This window comes from Panthera pardus, unplaced genomic scaffold, assembly GCF_024362965.1.
Source record: "Panthera pardus isolate Hobbes unplaced genomic scaffold, ASM2436296v1 HiC_scaffold_24, whole genome shotgun sequence".
Taxonomy (NCBI): domain Eukaryota; kingdom Metazoa; phylum Chordata; class Mammalia; order Carnivora; family Felidae; genus Panthera; species Panthera pardus.
This window is the reverse complement of record NW_026526810.1, coordinates 103,263,745-103,281,230: the sequence shown is the minus strand read 5'-3', so window position 1 is coordinate 103,281,230 and position 17,486 is coordinate 103,263,745. Positions and strand designations below refer to the sequence as shown.

At 43.4% G+C, this 17,486-nt stretch overlaps 1 protein-coding gene and 1 long non-coding RNA gene across 2 annotated transcripts in view; one reads left to right on the top strand and one right to left on the bottom strand.

Moving 5' to 3' along the window:
- The window catches only part of FNTB (farnesyltransferase, CAAX box, beta), a 66,750-nt gene extending 59,348 nt beyond the window's left edge, over nucleotides 1-7,402 (bottom strand). Inside the window, exon 1 of the mRNA XM_019451547.2 lies at nucleotides 7,154-7,402. Within this exon, the coding sequence (XP_019307092.1) occupies nucleotides 7,154-7,297 (144 nt within the window). The 5' untranslated portion in view covers nucleotides 7,298-7,402. The remainder of the gene's footprint in view (nucleotides 1-7,153) is intronic.
- A 1,483-nt stretch (nucleotides 7,403-8,885) lies between these two features.
- LOC128773020 (uncharacterized) lies at nucleotides 8,886-16,076 on the top strand. The gene is made up of 2 exons (XR_008417227.1): nucleotides 8,886-9,209; nucleotides 15,698-16,076. It is a non-coding gene; the product is annotated as an uncharacterized LOC128773020 (long non-coding RNA).
- Nucleotides 16,077-17,486: the final 1,410 nt, after the last annotated feature.

Genomic DNA, 17,486 nt, shown 5'->3' with positions numbered 1-17,486 from the left:
GTAATCTTAACCAGTCAAGCATTTTCTGGTCAGTGCCAATAAGGTAACTTGTCACATGGGGCCTCTCCATGGACGTGGCCATGGAAAGGGTGACTGCCCAAAATAAACCTTTCTTTCTGTGTATGACTTCTTTGTTCTACTTTTAAAAACTTCTCCCTTTCTGTAGCTCTTTGGAGTTCCTTTCTACCTGCTGGAATGGATGCTGCCCAATTAATGAATGGTTTAATAAAGCCAATTAGATCTTCAAATTTATTCAGCTGAATTGCGGTTTTTACCAGATCAAGTGGGATCCAAAGAAAAACCTGTGATGGCATGAGGAGACAATGAGAAGCACAGGTGTGGTGCCCTGCAAGCCCTTTTGAGTTCATGGTCTTTCTCACCATTCCTGAGGGCCACTGGCAGGCTCCTCTCCATGGAGCTCCCCATCTGATTGGCTTCCCAGTCTAGGGTTACTGGTCAGTCTAGCCCCAGTCCTTAGCCCTTGGTTCAATCCGCAATTCCACGTCAGAATCCCTTCCCTAGTTCCAGTCCACAGTCTCCATTAATGGAGTCTGCTGGCTTAATCCAGACTGGACGTTACCGGCGGTGTGCACAGGGCCTGCTATGAGCCAATCTGCAGTAACTTCTAAACCCCAGCCCTTGGTTCCGTCTTCAGATTCCATGCGGGGAACTACTGGTGGCAGCTGCAAGTCTCCCTTTGTTTGGAATCAGCCCACAGCCCCCATTCTTTGAGGTCTGCTGGTTCAACCTTTTCCCCAGTCCCTAGTTCTCTGGTTACTGCTGGTGTCCACAATTCCATTTCCTCAGTACTGTTGCTTTCTGTTATGGGCACATGAAGTAAAAGCTTAAGTCAAAGAAAAATAATAAATAAATAAACAAACAAACGAAGGGGATCCTTAAGATCTAAAGAATTGAGTGCTCACCTTCTGGTGCATCTGCTTATTTCATATCCAAGAACTATGGTCCCAGAAGCCATAAATAGATATTTATGTTTTGAGTCCTAAAGAACTTGGCTTGGTAACTGTTAGGAGCCCCAAAATAATGCCAGACAGAAAAAAAGCCAGTCAGAAGCACAGAATACTCTCCATTCATGGATAAGTGGTAAAAACCAACTAATGCATTTGGTACTTTGTCTTCCACAGCTTCCATCCAAAGCCGGTCTAATGGTGCACTAACTTTCATATCATGGACTATCAAGCCCCTTCTTCCACATCTCTCCCTCTCTCCCAGAGGAGGACCCTTCCAAAAAGCAGATTTGCTGCCTGAGACTCATGCTGATGCTGCAGATACAGTGAGTGAAAGAATTATTAGATTAAATATAAGGCCAGGATTTCCCGGAAAAAAAAAAAAAAAACCCTCAGGAAAAAGAAGTCATTTTATAAGCAATCCTTACAATGTACCTCTTCCTGTAAGAAGTCCTCCCAATCCCTTTATTTTAAATACAAAATACCAGTTGGGGTTGATGTATCAGCCTAAAACAACCTCAGTCAAGGTCTGGTTTGGGCTGCTTATCAAAAATAAGCTGATGGTACCAAGGAAAGATGACAAATTAAGCACAGATTTAGCAATTATTCCTGAGGCTACGAACTCACACTAAGCGCCCACTGTAAACCCTTTTAAAGATCATTTTAAAAAGTAAATAGTAGCTGAGTTGCAGTGATCACAGATATACACCTACGGGACACATTGTAAAAGAATTCTACTGTTACAAAATTGGGTAGTTGTAACTTGGGATAAAATTATTCTTACCCATAATCAAAAGGGATTTATCTCAAAAACCTGAAAATGTGGTCTGGAAAAATACATTGGTTGATCCAAAATGTGGCTCCAGCAAGATAAAAATACTAAGGGCAAAAACGTATGTGAAGATTTTGGAGAAAAATTTTTTATAAATAAAGAGGAAAAACACTATTTCTAAACTACTGTGATTTTACAAAGGATGTGATTCTAAATAGGTACATGTATCTAAATTTAAAATGTAAATTTTGCAAGTAGGCATTCGATATGTTCACCTACATACTTAAAAGTACACGTATTTTCAGGGCGCGTGGGTGGCTCAGTCGGTTAAGTGTCCAGCTTCAGCTCAGGTCATGATCTTGTGGTTCTAGAGTTCAAGCCTCATGTCAGGTTCTGTGCTGACAGCTCAGAGCCTGGAGCCTGCTTCAGATTGTGTCCCCCTCTCTTTCTCTGCCATCCCCCACCCCACCCACTTGCACTCTGTCTCTCTCTCTCAAAAAAACAAAAAAAAAATTAACATTAAAAAAAATACACATATTTTCAAGTGGACCAAACCTTTTTTTTTTTTTTGTCCTTTTTAATAGGAAAAATGGAGGAGTTTGATATTTGGAATTGTCTTATAGTTGAGCAACATGGTACATGCTGAATTTCAATAAAGCAAAACTGATTCACCACAGCTAGCCTACTAACCACATAACCAAGCAGAGCTCTGGTTCCTTCTATCAGAAGCACAAAAAACTAATAGGTTTGATCACATTTAGTGACTTGTTTCACCCCCATTTCATAATCGTTCAGAGATTATAACTTGAAACAAGTCAACAGTAGGTGTCCAGGATTCATTCCTGGACCCTTGACGTCCCCTCCATCAGGATCTGCAGTGGCACAAGGCTCAACACCTGAAGCCAACTCCTCTGCCTATCTCTGCATCCCTCCCCACCACCCACCCCCAATTCCATTGGCCTCACCCACCCAGCTGATCTAATTTCCTACCACAGCCAACCTGCTCCCTCCATCCCCAGTAAAGTGGAGTTTTCCCTCCTAACAGCTCCTCTGACTGGAATAGCTATCCCCCAACTTCATCCTTTACAACCCAACATTCTCCATGAAACTGTCCTGACCACCTCCTTAGCCCACAACACCCTGGCTTCCACTCCCCAAACCCTTGTGCAACGCAGGCATAACTCAGCACTTACGTGCTCTTGTAAATTATTCTGTGGTTGCTTCAGGTATATTCTTTTTTCTAAGAGAAAATAATTGTGAGAGCAGGAACTAAGACCAATGATCCTTCCAGATATCCTCCACAGTTGATTGTTACTTGACTGAATGTTGTCTAATGACCTCATGCCATTTCAAGTGGAGGATGCTTTGGTCCCTGTTCAAGGACAAATTAAAAGAAAAACAGGAGTAGTGCCTTCTGTAAACAACTCTTTTTGGCAAACCTCTGAGACTGTGCCAGTATTAACCTATGGCCTGAGTCACAGAGCATTTGCCATGGGGTGATTGCGGATAACACAAAAAAAGGAAGAAGACCACATCCTGCTTTCTAGAGTTGCAAAAGGTTCTCCATCCACCCAACCCATCAGTGAAAGAGCTTGTCAAAGTAGAAATCTTTAAAAATACCCAGAACTTGACCACTCCTCACTGCCTCTACTACCACAGCCCTGACACCCATCACCTGGAGTACTGCAACAGCCTCCTACCTGGTTTCCCTGCACCTGTCCTCACCTCCTCACAATCTCCTCTCAACAGGGACCTACATGGGCCTGTTAAAACACTGGTCAGATTGAGTCAAAAGTCTCAGATCATAGACCAGTCTGACTCCTGGCAGGAAAATAGAAGGCACATTCAAAGTGGGTGATTTGAGGAGAGTTTATAAAGGAACTAGTTACAAAGGTGTGGGCAAACACTCCTTTCCTAAGGGAAACCATAGGAGAGTGCAGTACTCTGGGGCAGGCAACACAGGGCTCCTCGGTCCCCTGCTAGGCATGGAAGTGTGAAGAGAAGGAGTGAAGAGGGCACCAGGGAGCTCCTATGGAAGGTGTCTGATAAGAGTTGTGAGTGCCTCCACTCTAAACACCCTGCAGACCGTGCAATCCTGCAGGAAAGGAGTAAATGTGCTGATCTCATTCTCCCTCCCTCTCATCCCCTATCAATACAAACACAGCCAAATACACCCAGAAGACATAAGGCCAAGGGAACCTGTCCATGCAGGTGACCTCTTGGGGCACATTTGTAGACAGGGTGGAAAAGGGTAGAGTGGATCTGGGGAGGTAAAGAGAAAACTATCCAGCCAAATGGCTTCCCATCACAATCAGGGTATTCGAAAGTATACTTACAGTGGTCTGTAAGGCCCTACAAGATCTGACCTTATCTCCTATTCTCCTGTTTACTAATCTCTCTCCTCACAGTGGCTCTCCACTCACCGGGCACTAGAAGGCCTCAGGTCCTTTACCACTTACTGCTTTCTCCGCCCAGAATGCTTTTTCCCCAGACACACACGGCTTGCTTCCTTACTTATTTCAGGTCTCAGTGCAAGTGGCAGGCACATCATCAGAGGCCTTCCCTTACCTCCTTATATAAAACTCTTCTCCTACCCGACCCTTTCCTGGCATACTCCATGTCTCTTATCCTACTTTCTTTTTCTCTACAGCACTTCTAAGTAAATTAGATAGATACATAGATAGATAGATAGATAGATAGATAGATGGATGGACGGATAGATTTCCCCCCATTTTGTTGACTGCCTCCCTGGCCCAGAACAAAGTTTCATAAAGGCACCGACTTGGCCTCTTTTGTTCACTGCCTTATGTCCAATGCCTTGAACAGTGTGTGGCACATAGAAGACACCCAAGTAGTTGTTGAACAAATAAAAATGTGAATGAATAGTACAGAAGAATCCATAGCTAAGGGCTCTTTATTGTTTATAGGTTTAAATTCCTATAATCAAAGTGTTGTTGAACAAATAATTAAGTCTCCTGATAATCAGATAGGAATCAGGAGACAAACATTTGTTCCTATTGGCAGTGGCACAAAATTGAACCCTGTTGGTAAATCCCTATGAATAAATGGACAGAACCGAAAGAATAACAGTAGTATCTTCTGTAGACAACTCCTCCTGACGAAGTTTCTTATGAATATATATCATCATTCACCTACCAAACTAGTACTTCTCTAAGCCTCGGTTTTCTTGTCTGTGAAATGGAAAAGGATTGAATGATACAATCTATATGGAGGGCATTTAGCACAGAACTGGGACCCAGTAAATGGATACTACTGATTATTAGTGCTGGCACTGAGGTAAACATTAGTATGAGATACTATATCATCTTCCTACTCTCTGGAACCGTTTATCCCAGACTTTTAAAATGTGAGCTGGAAGAATGACATGGAAAAGACATATAAGATGCTCTATTATCGAACACACAGTAGAGCCTAGATTTGAAAGACACCATATTATAACTATGTTCCATATCAGAAACCTAGCTTCCACACCCAGCCCAGGTCTTGGCTGACCCTTTGGCAGCCCAGAATCTTGCTCATCCATTTAAAAAAAAAAAAAAAATTTTTTTTAATGTTTATTCATTTTTGAGAGAGAGATACAGAGCGTGAGTGGGGGAGGAGCATAAAGAGAGAGAGGGACACAGAACTCGAAGCAGCCTCCAGGCGCTGAGCTCTCAGCACAGAGCCTGATGCGGGGCTCAAACTCACGAACTGTGAGATCATGACCTGAGCTGAAGTCAGATCCTCAACCGACTGAGCCGCCCAGGCACCCCTTGCTGCATCCATTTTTGCATCACTTATTATGCCTAGACATTTAAAATATAAGTGCTAGTGTTTCTTGGCAGGAACTAAGCAGGGGCACTTCACTGGGAAAAAAAAAAAAAAAAGTAGTACAGGAAAAAGAGAGCAGATCAGTGAAACTCCTGTTAATGTTCCTGTTTTTGGCTTGCCCCTTAAACATGGAAGTCTGTTCTGGTCTCTAAATGAACAGACCAACTTCTGATTCCCTTTTCTCCGCTAGTATTCTATCCATATTCTTAAGTGCTGAGTCAGTTCAGTTAACTACATAAAAAGTAACTTAATAGTGTTACATCACATACCAAGGAACAAGCTTGACCTGAATAAACTCTACAGTCTGTTACTTAGGAACACTGCAAAGATCCTGTAGGTTTCATTGGTGGAAGATTTCTTTGCAATCTTTACAAAAGGTTTCTGTAGAAAGACACACTGGTGGGCTAAGCTGGGGGGCTAGATTCAAAAGGTAAGGGTTTCCTTTCAATCCTAAAACCTATGTAGCATCAATTCCAGTTACAATATTCTTTCTGCTACCATGTGTATAATTGTCTATTCAAGTCCTTGTTTTTTTTTTTGTTTTTAATTTATAATTATATTTATAGTCATAAATATACAATATGATAACTATCACTATGAATTTTGCCTAAATACAGGATTCCAAACTCAGGTATGAAAGTCAAAGCAGGTCCCTCCAAGGTTAAGCCTGGAGACTGATCTTAATAGGAGATCTTATTTAGAAAGCAGCCTGATGCTTATTTGTTAGTGCTAAAAAGAACCATCTCAACCACTTCTAAGGACAGGCAAACATTTCCACAAGAACTTGGGAACAATTCCAATTGCAGAAAGAAAAGGAAAACAAAACTAGAGTTCACTACTCGTTCCTCAAGCGCTTTTCAAAGTGATAGGTTTGAGGCCTCAATGAATGAAGGATAAGTCGTCTAAAATTTCATTTTAATTAGCGCTTTTCAAATAGTGCTGTTTTCCTGTCTGTTTTCCTCAACCAAGCTGTGCCATGCCCATGGTCAGGAAAGGTTTTATTTCTTTGTACTTCCAGCGTTGAACATCGTGAGTCCAATACTTTGCTGATGCTCAAATAACATGCCCACCCACGAGGTAGGCCCTACAGGATCTGGCCCCGTGGGTCAGTAATTAAACAGATCATGGAATGGCATGATCATGGAACGGCAGTCTGGCCGCTCCTCTTCCCCTCTATGTCCCCAAACTACGAGCAAGGTGAGGAAAGTGCACTATCCATCCGAGAACCTCCCAATGTCCCGGCGGAATGAAACAAGCTGCCTGACCCGCCCGGGGTGCTTCAGTCCTCCAAGGCACAGAACACTATTCTCTCCGCTTCCTTAAGCAGAGAGGACCCAGGTACTGTCCTCTCCTCCAAACCCAGCCCTGAGAACGACCCCTCCCCAACCCGGCCGCACAAATGCTCCATCCCCAAGCCGAAGCCTGGGCGCCCAGAACTGCCCAGAGCTTCCCAGAGGGGAGGCGCCGCGGTGCACTGTGGGAGTAGTAGTTCCCCGGTGAGTTTCGCACCCCGACGGCCCTGCGGACCGGACTCTCGCTCCCAGAAGCCCCCGCGCGGGCGCCTCGCTCAACCCGGCCGCCTCACCTGTTCTATGGACGTGACTGTTTCCACCGAGTCGTCCTGCAACCGCTCCCGCGCGTGCTCCGGCCTCAGACTGTACAGCGGCTCTGACCACACAGGTGAGGAAGATGGAGGGCAATAGTAGGTGAAGGAACTCGGAGAAGCCATGATCAGGAGAGCAGCGGGCGGTGTATAGTACTCCCTTCGTCAAACAACAACGCGCATTGAAACTCAAACGGGCTAAGGCGCTACGGAGAGCGAATAGAGTCAAAAAGTCTTTGAACGCGAATTTCTCTCCACCCACCTACACATCTTAAAGGAGAGAGTTATTGGGATGCTTCCGCCCCCCATTGGGCAGAGTTGCTGCTGCAGGAGACTCAGCTTCTTGGCGCGCAAGTAAGGGAGGACGTGTCTGTCCATCTGGATTTCATTTCAGAGAGATGGTGTAGGACGCCTCGATTCGTTACGCAAAGTAACACACGCACGCAGGCACACTTCAATATTGTGCTAATTGCCACTTAATTGTAATGACAGTAGTTCGCAGTTTCGAGTGCCCAAGAACTGTGAGTGTAACCGTAAAAACATTTGACAGCTCTCCTGACTCAGACACTCTATCACTAACAGCATTCTGGACACCTTTGGGTGCATGACAGCCGCCCGGGGAGAAGCCGGTGGCTTCTCAACAAGGGAATTGCTTTCTCGTTACTGGCGCGATGATGGAGGGAAGGGGCGTTGTAGTTGTTTCCTATCTCCCAGGGAGTTACGATGCAGTAGTAGGAAGTAAAGTGCAGTAGCAGGAACAAGTATAAGTGAAACGACAAAGGAAATATTCAGTAGTTTTTTGGGGAGCACCTACTCTATGTCAAACACTGCGCTAGGCCCCAGGAATACAAAAGTGAACAAAACAAACAAGGCTCCTGCCCTTGGGAACCTTACAGTCTAGTGGAATAGACAGAATTAATGAATGAACACAATATATGAAGACTTGTGATAAATGGTATGAAAGAAAATCACAGGGTCTACAAAAGAGAGGAAAGGAGGAGGGGACTAATTAGAGTGAGTGGTCAGGCCCAGCCTCTTTGACGTCTGTCTGAGACCCAAAAGATGACAAGGAGCCATCCACATGAACCGTATGAGCTCCACTAGAGGAAGGAACAAGTTTGAGAGAACATTGCCACGAATATACATATGTATGTTTATTAATTCTGATAATTTAATCTGAAGGTGTTCAGAATAAAATTCTTACTGAGTGGGATTAATCATCATATACACCTCCATAAAAATGTTTAAAGTTGTGATTTTAGGAAAATCCTATTTTGGACAAGGAGTAGAAGAGAATCTCTTTAAGGGCCCACATCAAAAGGACTACATCAAAATTATAATACCAAGAGTTGCAGCAGGGCAGAGGTGCTATATTAACAGACTTTCCAGATAGACTCAGACAACCTCCTGCCCAGAGTACTTTACTCTGTTCCCACTCATTTCCAAGTCCCATGTCTTGGACCCAAGGAGCTGCAGTGTGGTATTTCACAACCAAATATTCCCCTCTTATCTGTCTCTGGTGTTAAATAGATGTGCTCAGAAAGATTCTAAAGCTGAGGCTGGGATGGCCTAAAGGCCTCAGGCAGGTAAACTATCACCATGCCCATTTCAGTGGTAGTGTTGCTGAGTTAAATCCTGTTGGTGGCAGGATGTTTCTAAATCTGAGAATAAGAGGCTCTGTGGGTTAGGGTCAAGGATGTGGCTGCACTATACTTCCCTCTCTATTGGTATCTTATTGTCTTTCCCTTAGTTCTGTTTTGGAAAAAAAAAAAAAGGTCTGATAAGGTCTGAGTCACATCTAAGGATTCAGCCTTTGTAAAGAGTTGCTTTGCAGGCTAGAAATTTAAATTGAGCTACTGAAAGAGTCGCTGGAATTGTTTTGTAACAAATTGTTTTACCTGTTACAGGTGCACCTAAAGCAATTGCAAATTGTATTTGAGAATAGAAATCCGTTTCTGAAATGCAGTCTCCTCTACAATAGGATCCGAAAGGGACATGGCAAGAGTCTCCTGCAGGATGCTGTCTATTCATTCAATAGGTATTTATTGAGTACCCATTATGTGCTGGGCACTGAGTTAAGTGCTGAGGAGACAGTGGTGAAAAAGCCAGACACAGTCTCAACCCTTACAGGGCTCATGATTTACCAGAAGAAACAGACATTAAACAATTGTTACAAAATTGACCATTTCATTACAGTTGGGGGAAATGGCATGAGGGGGAAAAGAAGCATAGGCCATTGTGAGATTGTGTAACAGGGGAAACTTACTACAGTAGCCTGGAAGATCAGGAAAGACTCACATGAGGAACTGAATTAATGAAGGCAGGGTAAGGGGACATCCCAGGCAGAGAAAATTCAGTGACAACCAAAAAAATCAAGTGAAACATAGAATGAAAAATATGAGGACTTTGTACTCTACATAGCCCTGAGAGGACTCTTCAGCCTTGGATCAGCAGTGGCCCACCAGTTATTCTTCCTCTAGGTTTGATAAAACCACTGATTCAAGAAGCAGAATGAACATAAATACTGGCAGTATGGCAAAGGATGATGTACTTAGAGGAGAAAATAATGATAATTAATAGCAACTCCAGCTTGGAATACAGATGGTTTGTGTTTATTTTACTCAAATGCCTGATCTCTTTCTAAATTAAGCTGTGAATTATAGTTGTTTCTTTAAAAATAATATAAAATGTTGATAGTACTGTTTTGTACTTTCAAGAGCAAGAAAACAAGAAAAAAAATAATGACCTAAATGAACCACTAGAGGTCGCTCCTGACCCTAGAGGAAGCTTCTCCAGTAGGCTTCAAAACTGCTCTCACTGCATTAGTCACAGAACCCCGTATGTCGGCATGAATTGTTTCTTTTAATATAATATCTTGTGAAAGTATGTGATCATACACATCTTGGAAAGATTAGAATATGGAAATAACTGATCCATTATCCTGCTAGATTATTCAATTTCCTCTCCACATTTCCTCCTCTACCAGCATTTGTGACCTCTTATTCTGTCCTCCCTGGTCCTCCTGTTTCCCTGGACAGAATGACTGCCCAGCTCTTTCCTACATAGGGCCAGCCCCCCCACCTCTCCTCATGTGCAGCCCCGCCCCTCATGCCCTACAGGGGTGAGAATGCCCGCCCAGGATGTCACTCCAGCAGTTCTCCCTTGCCTCTCTTAAAACATCATATCCCTGTACTTGATTATGTCCATCACCCTCAAACAGGCTACTTCTCCATTTTGGGGGAAGTAGGGGGAGATATTTTTAACCCTTTTGCTTCCACCCTCCTTCAGCTACCTTCCTATTACTCATTTCCTCCCTACCAATGTCTCTAATTCCTCTTCTCCAAGTACCTCTTGAACCCATTCCCATAGGACTTCCCCAGCAACTCTTGTCAAGTCCCAGTTAAACTCCATGTTGTTAAATCCAAGGGCCAGTTCTCAGTCCTTATCTGTCTTCCTGCTTGACTTCCTAGCAATATTTGTTATTAACATTCCCTTCTCACCGAAATATTTTCTTTTCTGTAATGTCTAGCACTAGCCTTTGCTACTGCTTCATCTTCCTGACACCTTAACTTTGGAGCACCCCAGGGCTCTGTCTACACTCATCTCCTGTGAACTCGATTAGTCTCAATGTTTTAAATACCACCATTGGGTTGAAAATTGCCTCATTTATATCTCCAGCCTGGATCTCTCTCCTGAAGTCTGAGTTCATATCTAATATCCTGTTTTCATTTTCACTTACATAGCTAACAAGCATCTCAAATAGTATGTCCGCAACAGAGCCTTCTGACCTTCCCTTCCAAACCTACGCACTCAGTCTTCCCCATCTCAGTTATGCTAACTTCATGCTTCCGCTTGGAGTCCATTCTTGATGCCTCTCTTTCTCTCACTCCCCATAAATCCTGTTGACGATATATCCAGAATCTGACCACTGCTTACCGATTCCATTGCTAGTGTCCCGGTCCAAACCAGGTTACTGTTACATGGATTCTTACACTCATCTCTTAACTCCTCATTTTCCTTGTTTGTGCTCTTGCCCCCCATGCAGCCGAGTACAAACTCAAAAGCCAGACTAAACCTTTTCAATATAAGCAAAGTTACCCTTTTGCTCAAAGCTTTCTTCTCATCTCACTCAGAGTCAACATCAAGGTCCTTAACCATGGCCTAAAGGGCCCTAATGAGCTGGCCTTTTCTCCTTGTACTCTCCTACTTGCTCACTCTGTCCCCCTGCAGGGGCCGCCTTCCTTTCTTTGTACACTCCAGGCACATGCCAGCCTCAGAGCGCTTATGCTCGCTATTCCCTCTCTGCAATGCTCTGCCCCCAGGTATGGACGAGGCTTGTCTGCCCACATCTTATAGTCTTCACTCAAATTCTTCACTTAAATTCCTTTAACTTCAGGCCTTTCCTGACCTCCACATATAAATTGAAATGCCATCATCCTGCACTAATACTGTCTTTATTTTTCTCCATAGCACTTTATCACCAGCTGACAGACCTTATGTTTAATGCATTTATTTTATTTACTAGAATAAAAGCTCTCAAGGCAGAGATTTTTGTATTGTTCAGTGCTTATTCTCTGGCACATAACAGGCATTGAGTAAGTTAAATGATTTGAGTGATTTCCAGTCATTATAATAAACAGTTGAATATTCATTTCTGTAACATACTATAGAAGATAATAACAGTGAACATAATACTAGCCTTATCTTTCAGGAGCTCACTAGCTAATAAAAATAGATACTGTATAAATATAAGATAAATAAATATATTTAAGCAAATATAAAACATTTAAATCTATAAACAAAATAAGACAGTATATATACAAGCTACACTGGGAGAATAGGAAAGGAGCAGTTAATTTTAAAGTTTTTTTAAAGTTCATTCATTTATAATCTCTACCCCTAATGTGGGGCTCAAACTCATGACCCCAAAATCAAAAGTCACATGCTCTTCTGAGTCAGCCAGGCACCCCAGGAGTAGTTAGTTTTAATCTATTTAATGAGGATAGCACTTTAATATGTAACATTTGCATTTAGTAATATTTTCAGTAGAATAAATATTCTCTGGTAATAATTTTTTAAGTTTATTTGTTTTGAGAGAGAGAGGGAGAGAGCACACCAGCACAGGAGGGGCAGAGAGAAAGGGAGAGAGAGAATCCCAAGCAGGCTGTGCACTGTCAGCACAGAACCTGTCGAGGGGCTGAAATTCATGAACTGAGAGATCATGACCTGAATGGAAATCAAGAGTTGGATGCTTAACTGACTGAGCCACTCAGGTGCCCCTCTGATAATAATTTTTAAATGACTATGCTAGAATTTGGAAATTGTGAAATTCTATTTTTTATTCTTATTTCCTGTAGCACACAAAAGGAAATATAAAAGGCTTCAAATCATTCATAAAAGAATAGCTTTCTGAGTACAATGATTTTATGGCACAGGGAACAACTGCCCTTCTCAGAAATCAATAAATCGCCAGTTACACATACCTGCATTATTTTATTGTGTCATGTGTTTGATATAAAATTAATCAAATTATATATTATTCATCATTACCTATACTCTATTACTGAAAACCTGTATGAAAGAATTGACTCTTAGTCCTGGTTGATCATGGCAAAAACTATTTGACCAGCAGATACAAAATTGAAGCCAGTTAAAGAGCACTGTTCGCAATGACAAGCCTGAGACCTGACTTGAAAAACTGTTGAGAGATAATGCGAGGTATACACTCCAGAGCGTACTGGTGACTCTCAACCCAGGCTGTGCCTTTGAAAACACAGATTATCCCAGGCACCAGCCCAGACCCACTGAGTCAGAATCCCTGGGGCTGGAGCACTGGCACGTGCATTTTTTAATGCTCCACACGTGATGCTGATCCACAGCTGGGGTTGGGAGCCACCAGGAACCTTTCTGTGTGGCAGAAATGCTGGCTGTCCACCAGAGTTCTGCTCCCCTTCCATAGCAGGTAGTCACAGCTGGGCACTGACTGCCCAGCAGTCCCCCTGGCATTTAGGCAGGGCTTTGTAAGTGAGTTCTGACCGGTGGAACGTAGGCAAAAGTGACATCCACCACATCCAGGCCTAGCCCTTTAAAACCTACTTGACCGTCCACTTCCTCTCTTTCCCTCTCCCCCAGCAGGATGTCAGTGCCCAGGGCAGCCCTCCATGTTCAAAAGAGCCTCATGCCAGGTGTCCTCAAAGTTCAAAATCTTAACAAAGAGATCCTTGGTGTTTTACTCTGCTGGACAAATGACCATAATCCCTTTATAGTTATTTTCTGGATAAATATTGTGACCTCTTTCAAATGCATATTAAACAAAATTTTTTTTAATGTTTATTTATTTCTGAGAGAGAGAGAGAGACAGAGCGTGAGCAGGGGAGGGGCAGAGAGGGGGAGATACAGAATCCGAAGCAGGCTCCAGGCTCTGAGCTGTCGGCACAGAGCCCGACACGGGGCTCGAACCCACAAACTGTGAGATCATGACCTGAGCTGAAGGCAGACACCTAACCGACTGAGCCACCCCGGCGCCCTCAAATGTGTATTCTCACTACTCCTTTCAAATAGCCTTTTTCAAGTTTGCTAACTTATGAGCACAGGGTCAACTCTCTCCTTCCCTGTTAAGTGTCCCACAGTTTTGTCTTCCCTACAGGGTGTCACAAAACCCCTCCTTCCCCTGCTGTGTACAAGACAGTCTTAGAGGGGGTCTTAGGTGTATAGTTAGAAAAAGAAAACCTGTAGTCTTGAAGTGTGAGGGCCCTGGAATGTGGTACTTCCCAATCCTTAGTTGGTGAGCACTTTCCTCCATCCTTCCTGCAAGGCAGATCTTACAAAATGCAGTGTGTTGCTTTTAAATTGAGTCCACAGTGGGGGTCTTTATTGAAGGTAGCAGATCTCTGCCACCCTGGGTGCCTAAATGACTGTGGAACACAGCCATCCCCGCTCCCACCTCCTTGCTGCCCATCAGACTTTACCTAAGAGGAAAGTCTTTATATGTGAGCACCTGAGATTTAAGGGTTTATCTGTTACAGTATCCAACATTACCTTAACTGATACATATAATGACCCATTCCTACATAGATTCCTAACTGCAGGTTGTATCTTGTCCTTCCCAAACATAGCTTTGACCGTAAAAGTTGGGTATGACATACATTGCCTGGTTGGTGGTTACTAGTTATATCTCTCAGTTCTAGTCTCATAAAGGGAAGAATCTTCTGAGGTTTTCCCGTCATGAAGTCCTCCACATTGACATGCCAGACTATTAGGAAGCCACAGGAAAGACAACTTTCATGTCCTGTTCTGAGATAATGAAATCACTCCTAAAAACTCTGTGCACAGGAAATATCTGATGAGGCTTGTGGATTTATTCTTTGTCATGGGCTGATTTGTGTCTCCCTATTTCATATGTCAGAATGTGACTATTTCCAAAGATAGAGGCTTTAAAGAGGTAAGTAAGGTAAAATGAGGTCCTTTGTTTGGGCCCTAATCCAATGTGACTGGTGTCTTTGTAAGAAGAGGAGAGTAGGACACAGAAAGGCACAGAACATATGAACATGAAGATGGCCAGGTGGAAGGAGAGAGGCCTCAGAAGAAGCCAACCCTGCCAGCACGTTGACCTTGGACTTCTAGCCTTGAGAACTGTGAGAAAATAAATTTCTATTGTTTAAGCTACCCAGTGTGTGGTACTTTGTGATGGCAGTCCAAGCCGACTAGTACAGTCTTGAAGGTGGTGGCCAGGACAGCAAGGACAACCTGAAGTGGTACTGTGGGACATTTTGTGTTAGCTTGAATTAGCATCATGTTTCTTTCCTTTGGTCCCCAACCCCACCCCACCCCGCCCCCCACCCATCGCTTCTCGGCCTTTTGGCTAAGATCAAGTATGGTCCCCAACCCCAGTATGACAACTTACTTTCTCCCCTCTTCTATTATTTGATTCTCTTTCCCCCTTTCTCTATGAGAGAGAGAAAGGAAAAAGGATGGGAGCATCTGCCTGGCCCAGTCAGTAGAGCATGAGACTCTTGATCTCGGGGTTGTAAGTTCAAGTTCCTTGTTGGATGTAGAGATTACTTAAAAATAAAACCTTAAAAAAAAAAAAAGGAAAACGAATGTGAATGAACAGAAGACAATACTGAGATGATGGGGAAGGGGAGCTGTCCTGTTTCTTCTAACCCTGAGATAAGGCAGAAATCCTCCTACAAGGTGATCACATCACTTATGTCACCCAAAGTTGGAAACGTGTGTGAGTCTGGAAGATGCATAGGGTTGTGCTAACCAGGAGTCTCACGGTCCAGGTGTGTTGGCCTCAGCAGTGGGCTGCCTACTGGTACATCTCTCCAGTTATTCAGCCGTTGCTATGGCAGATCCCACAGTGGTGCCCCTTCTGGCTGTTCAGGGAGCATGCTCAGTGTGATTGGGTTGGGGGTGGCAGGAAGCAGGGGCAGGCACTTGTCTCTTTGGTGAAAGAATGAGTATCACATAACTGAGAGACTGATTCTTTTTTTTTTTTTAATGTTTTTATTTTTATTTTTGAAGGAGGGAGGGACAGACCATGAGAGGGGGAGGAGCAGAGTGAGAGGGAGACATAGAATTTGAAGCAGGCTCCAGGCTCTAAGCTGTCAGCACGGAGCCCCGATTCAGGGCTCAAACTCACAAACTGTGAGATCATGACCTGAGCTGAAGTCAGATGCTTAACCGACTGAGCCACCCAGGCGCCCCCTGAGAGACTGATTCTTGAAGGCTTCCTGTGGGAGAGACATCCAGCAACCATTCCTCAAATGTCTCCCAGTTCTACTGAAATCTGTCCCAGTGCAAGTTGACCTCAACTGGGGAGGATGCCCGCATGTCCCACTGAGTGCTGAGGTAAGAAGGTGGAATTAGGTGTTTCATTTATAAAGTCCCTGGTTAAAGCAAACTTTGTTGTCTTCAGTAGTATGTATGGTTATTTTGCTAATGTTGTCCTAAAATTTCAGCCCTTCAATCTCACAAAGTGTGTGAAACACACTCACATGCACACACACACACACACAAAGAGAGAGATGTATTTTTTTTTCAATATATAAAATTTATTGTCAAATTGGTTTCCATACAACACCCAGTGCTCTTCCCAAAAGGTGCCCTCCTCAATACCCATCACCCACCCTCCCCTCCCTCCCACCCCCCATCAACCATCAGTTTGTTCTCAGTTTTTAAGAGTCTCTTATGCTTTGGCTCTCTCCCACTCTAACCTCTTTTTTTTTTTCTTCCCCTCCCCCATGGGTTTCTGTTAAGTTTCTCAGGATCCACATAAGAGTGAAAACATATGGTATCTGTCTATCTCTGTATGGCTTATTTCACTTAGCATCACACTCTCCAGTTCCATCCACGTTGCTACAAAGGGCCATATTTCGTTCTTTCTCATTGCCATGTAGTACTCCATTGTGTATATAAACCACAATTTCTTTATCCATTCATCAGTTGATGGACATTTAGGCTCTTTCCATAATTTGGCTATTGTTGAGAGTGCTGCTATAAACATTGGAGTACAAGTGCCCCTATGCATCAGTACTCCTGTATCCCTTGGGTAAATTCCTAGCAGTGCTATTGCTGGGTCATAGGGTAGGTCTATTTTTAATTTTCTGAGGAACCTCCACACTGTTTTCCAGAGTGGCTGCACCAGTTTGCATTCCCACCAACAGTGCAAGAGGGGTCCCGTTTCTCCACATCCTCTCCAGCAGAGAGATGTATTTTTGAAAGTAGCTGAGCCAGGATGTGATTGGACAATCCAGATGTCTAGCAGCTTGGACTTCTGGATGATTCCTTTTTTCTTTTCTCTTTCTTTCTTTCTTTCTTTTTACTCAATGTAAGCTACTGAATTTGAGGTCAACCAGGCATAATGAAATATCCTCTTTTTTTTTTTTTTTATGAGTATGAGTATTTATTTCCCTACATTCATTCAGGAAACCTCATTCCCTTTCCCATCTTGCCTAAGAAAAGCCATTTTCTTCAAAGTGGAGTTTCTTCTTGCACTAGGAACTTACCTCAGGTTGCATCTTCTTTCCTGTTTGGTGGACAGAAGCAAGCAGAGAGCCACTAATGGTCCCACTAAGCAGGTCTGTGGAGAGTATCTACCATTACGATGCCAATCAGTGGGAAGGCAGCTCAAGTGCCCAGCATATCATGTATGCATAAGGAAAACATTACGGTGTGGTTTTGTCCCTCAGCATTTATTGAGTACTGTCAAGTGCTGAGCTAAGTCCTTTCCACACATTATTTCGTCTTTCCAACAATCCTGTGAAGATATCCCTATTTTACCGATGAGGAAACTGAGGTACAGAGGGGTACA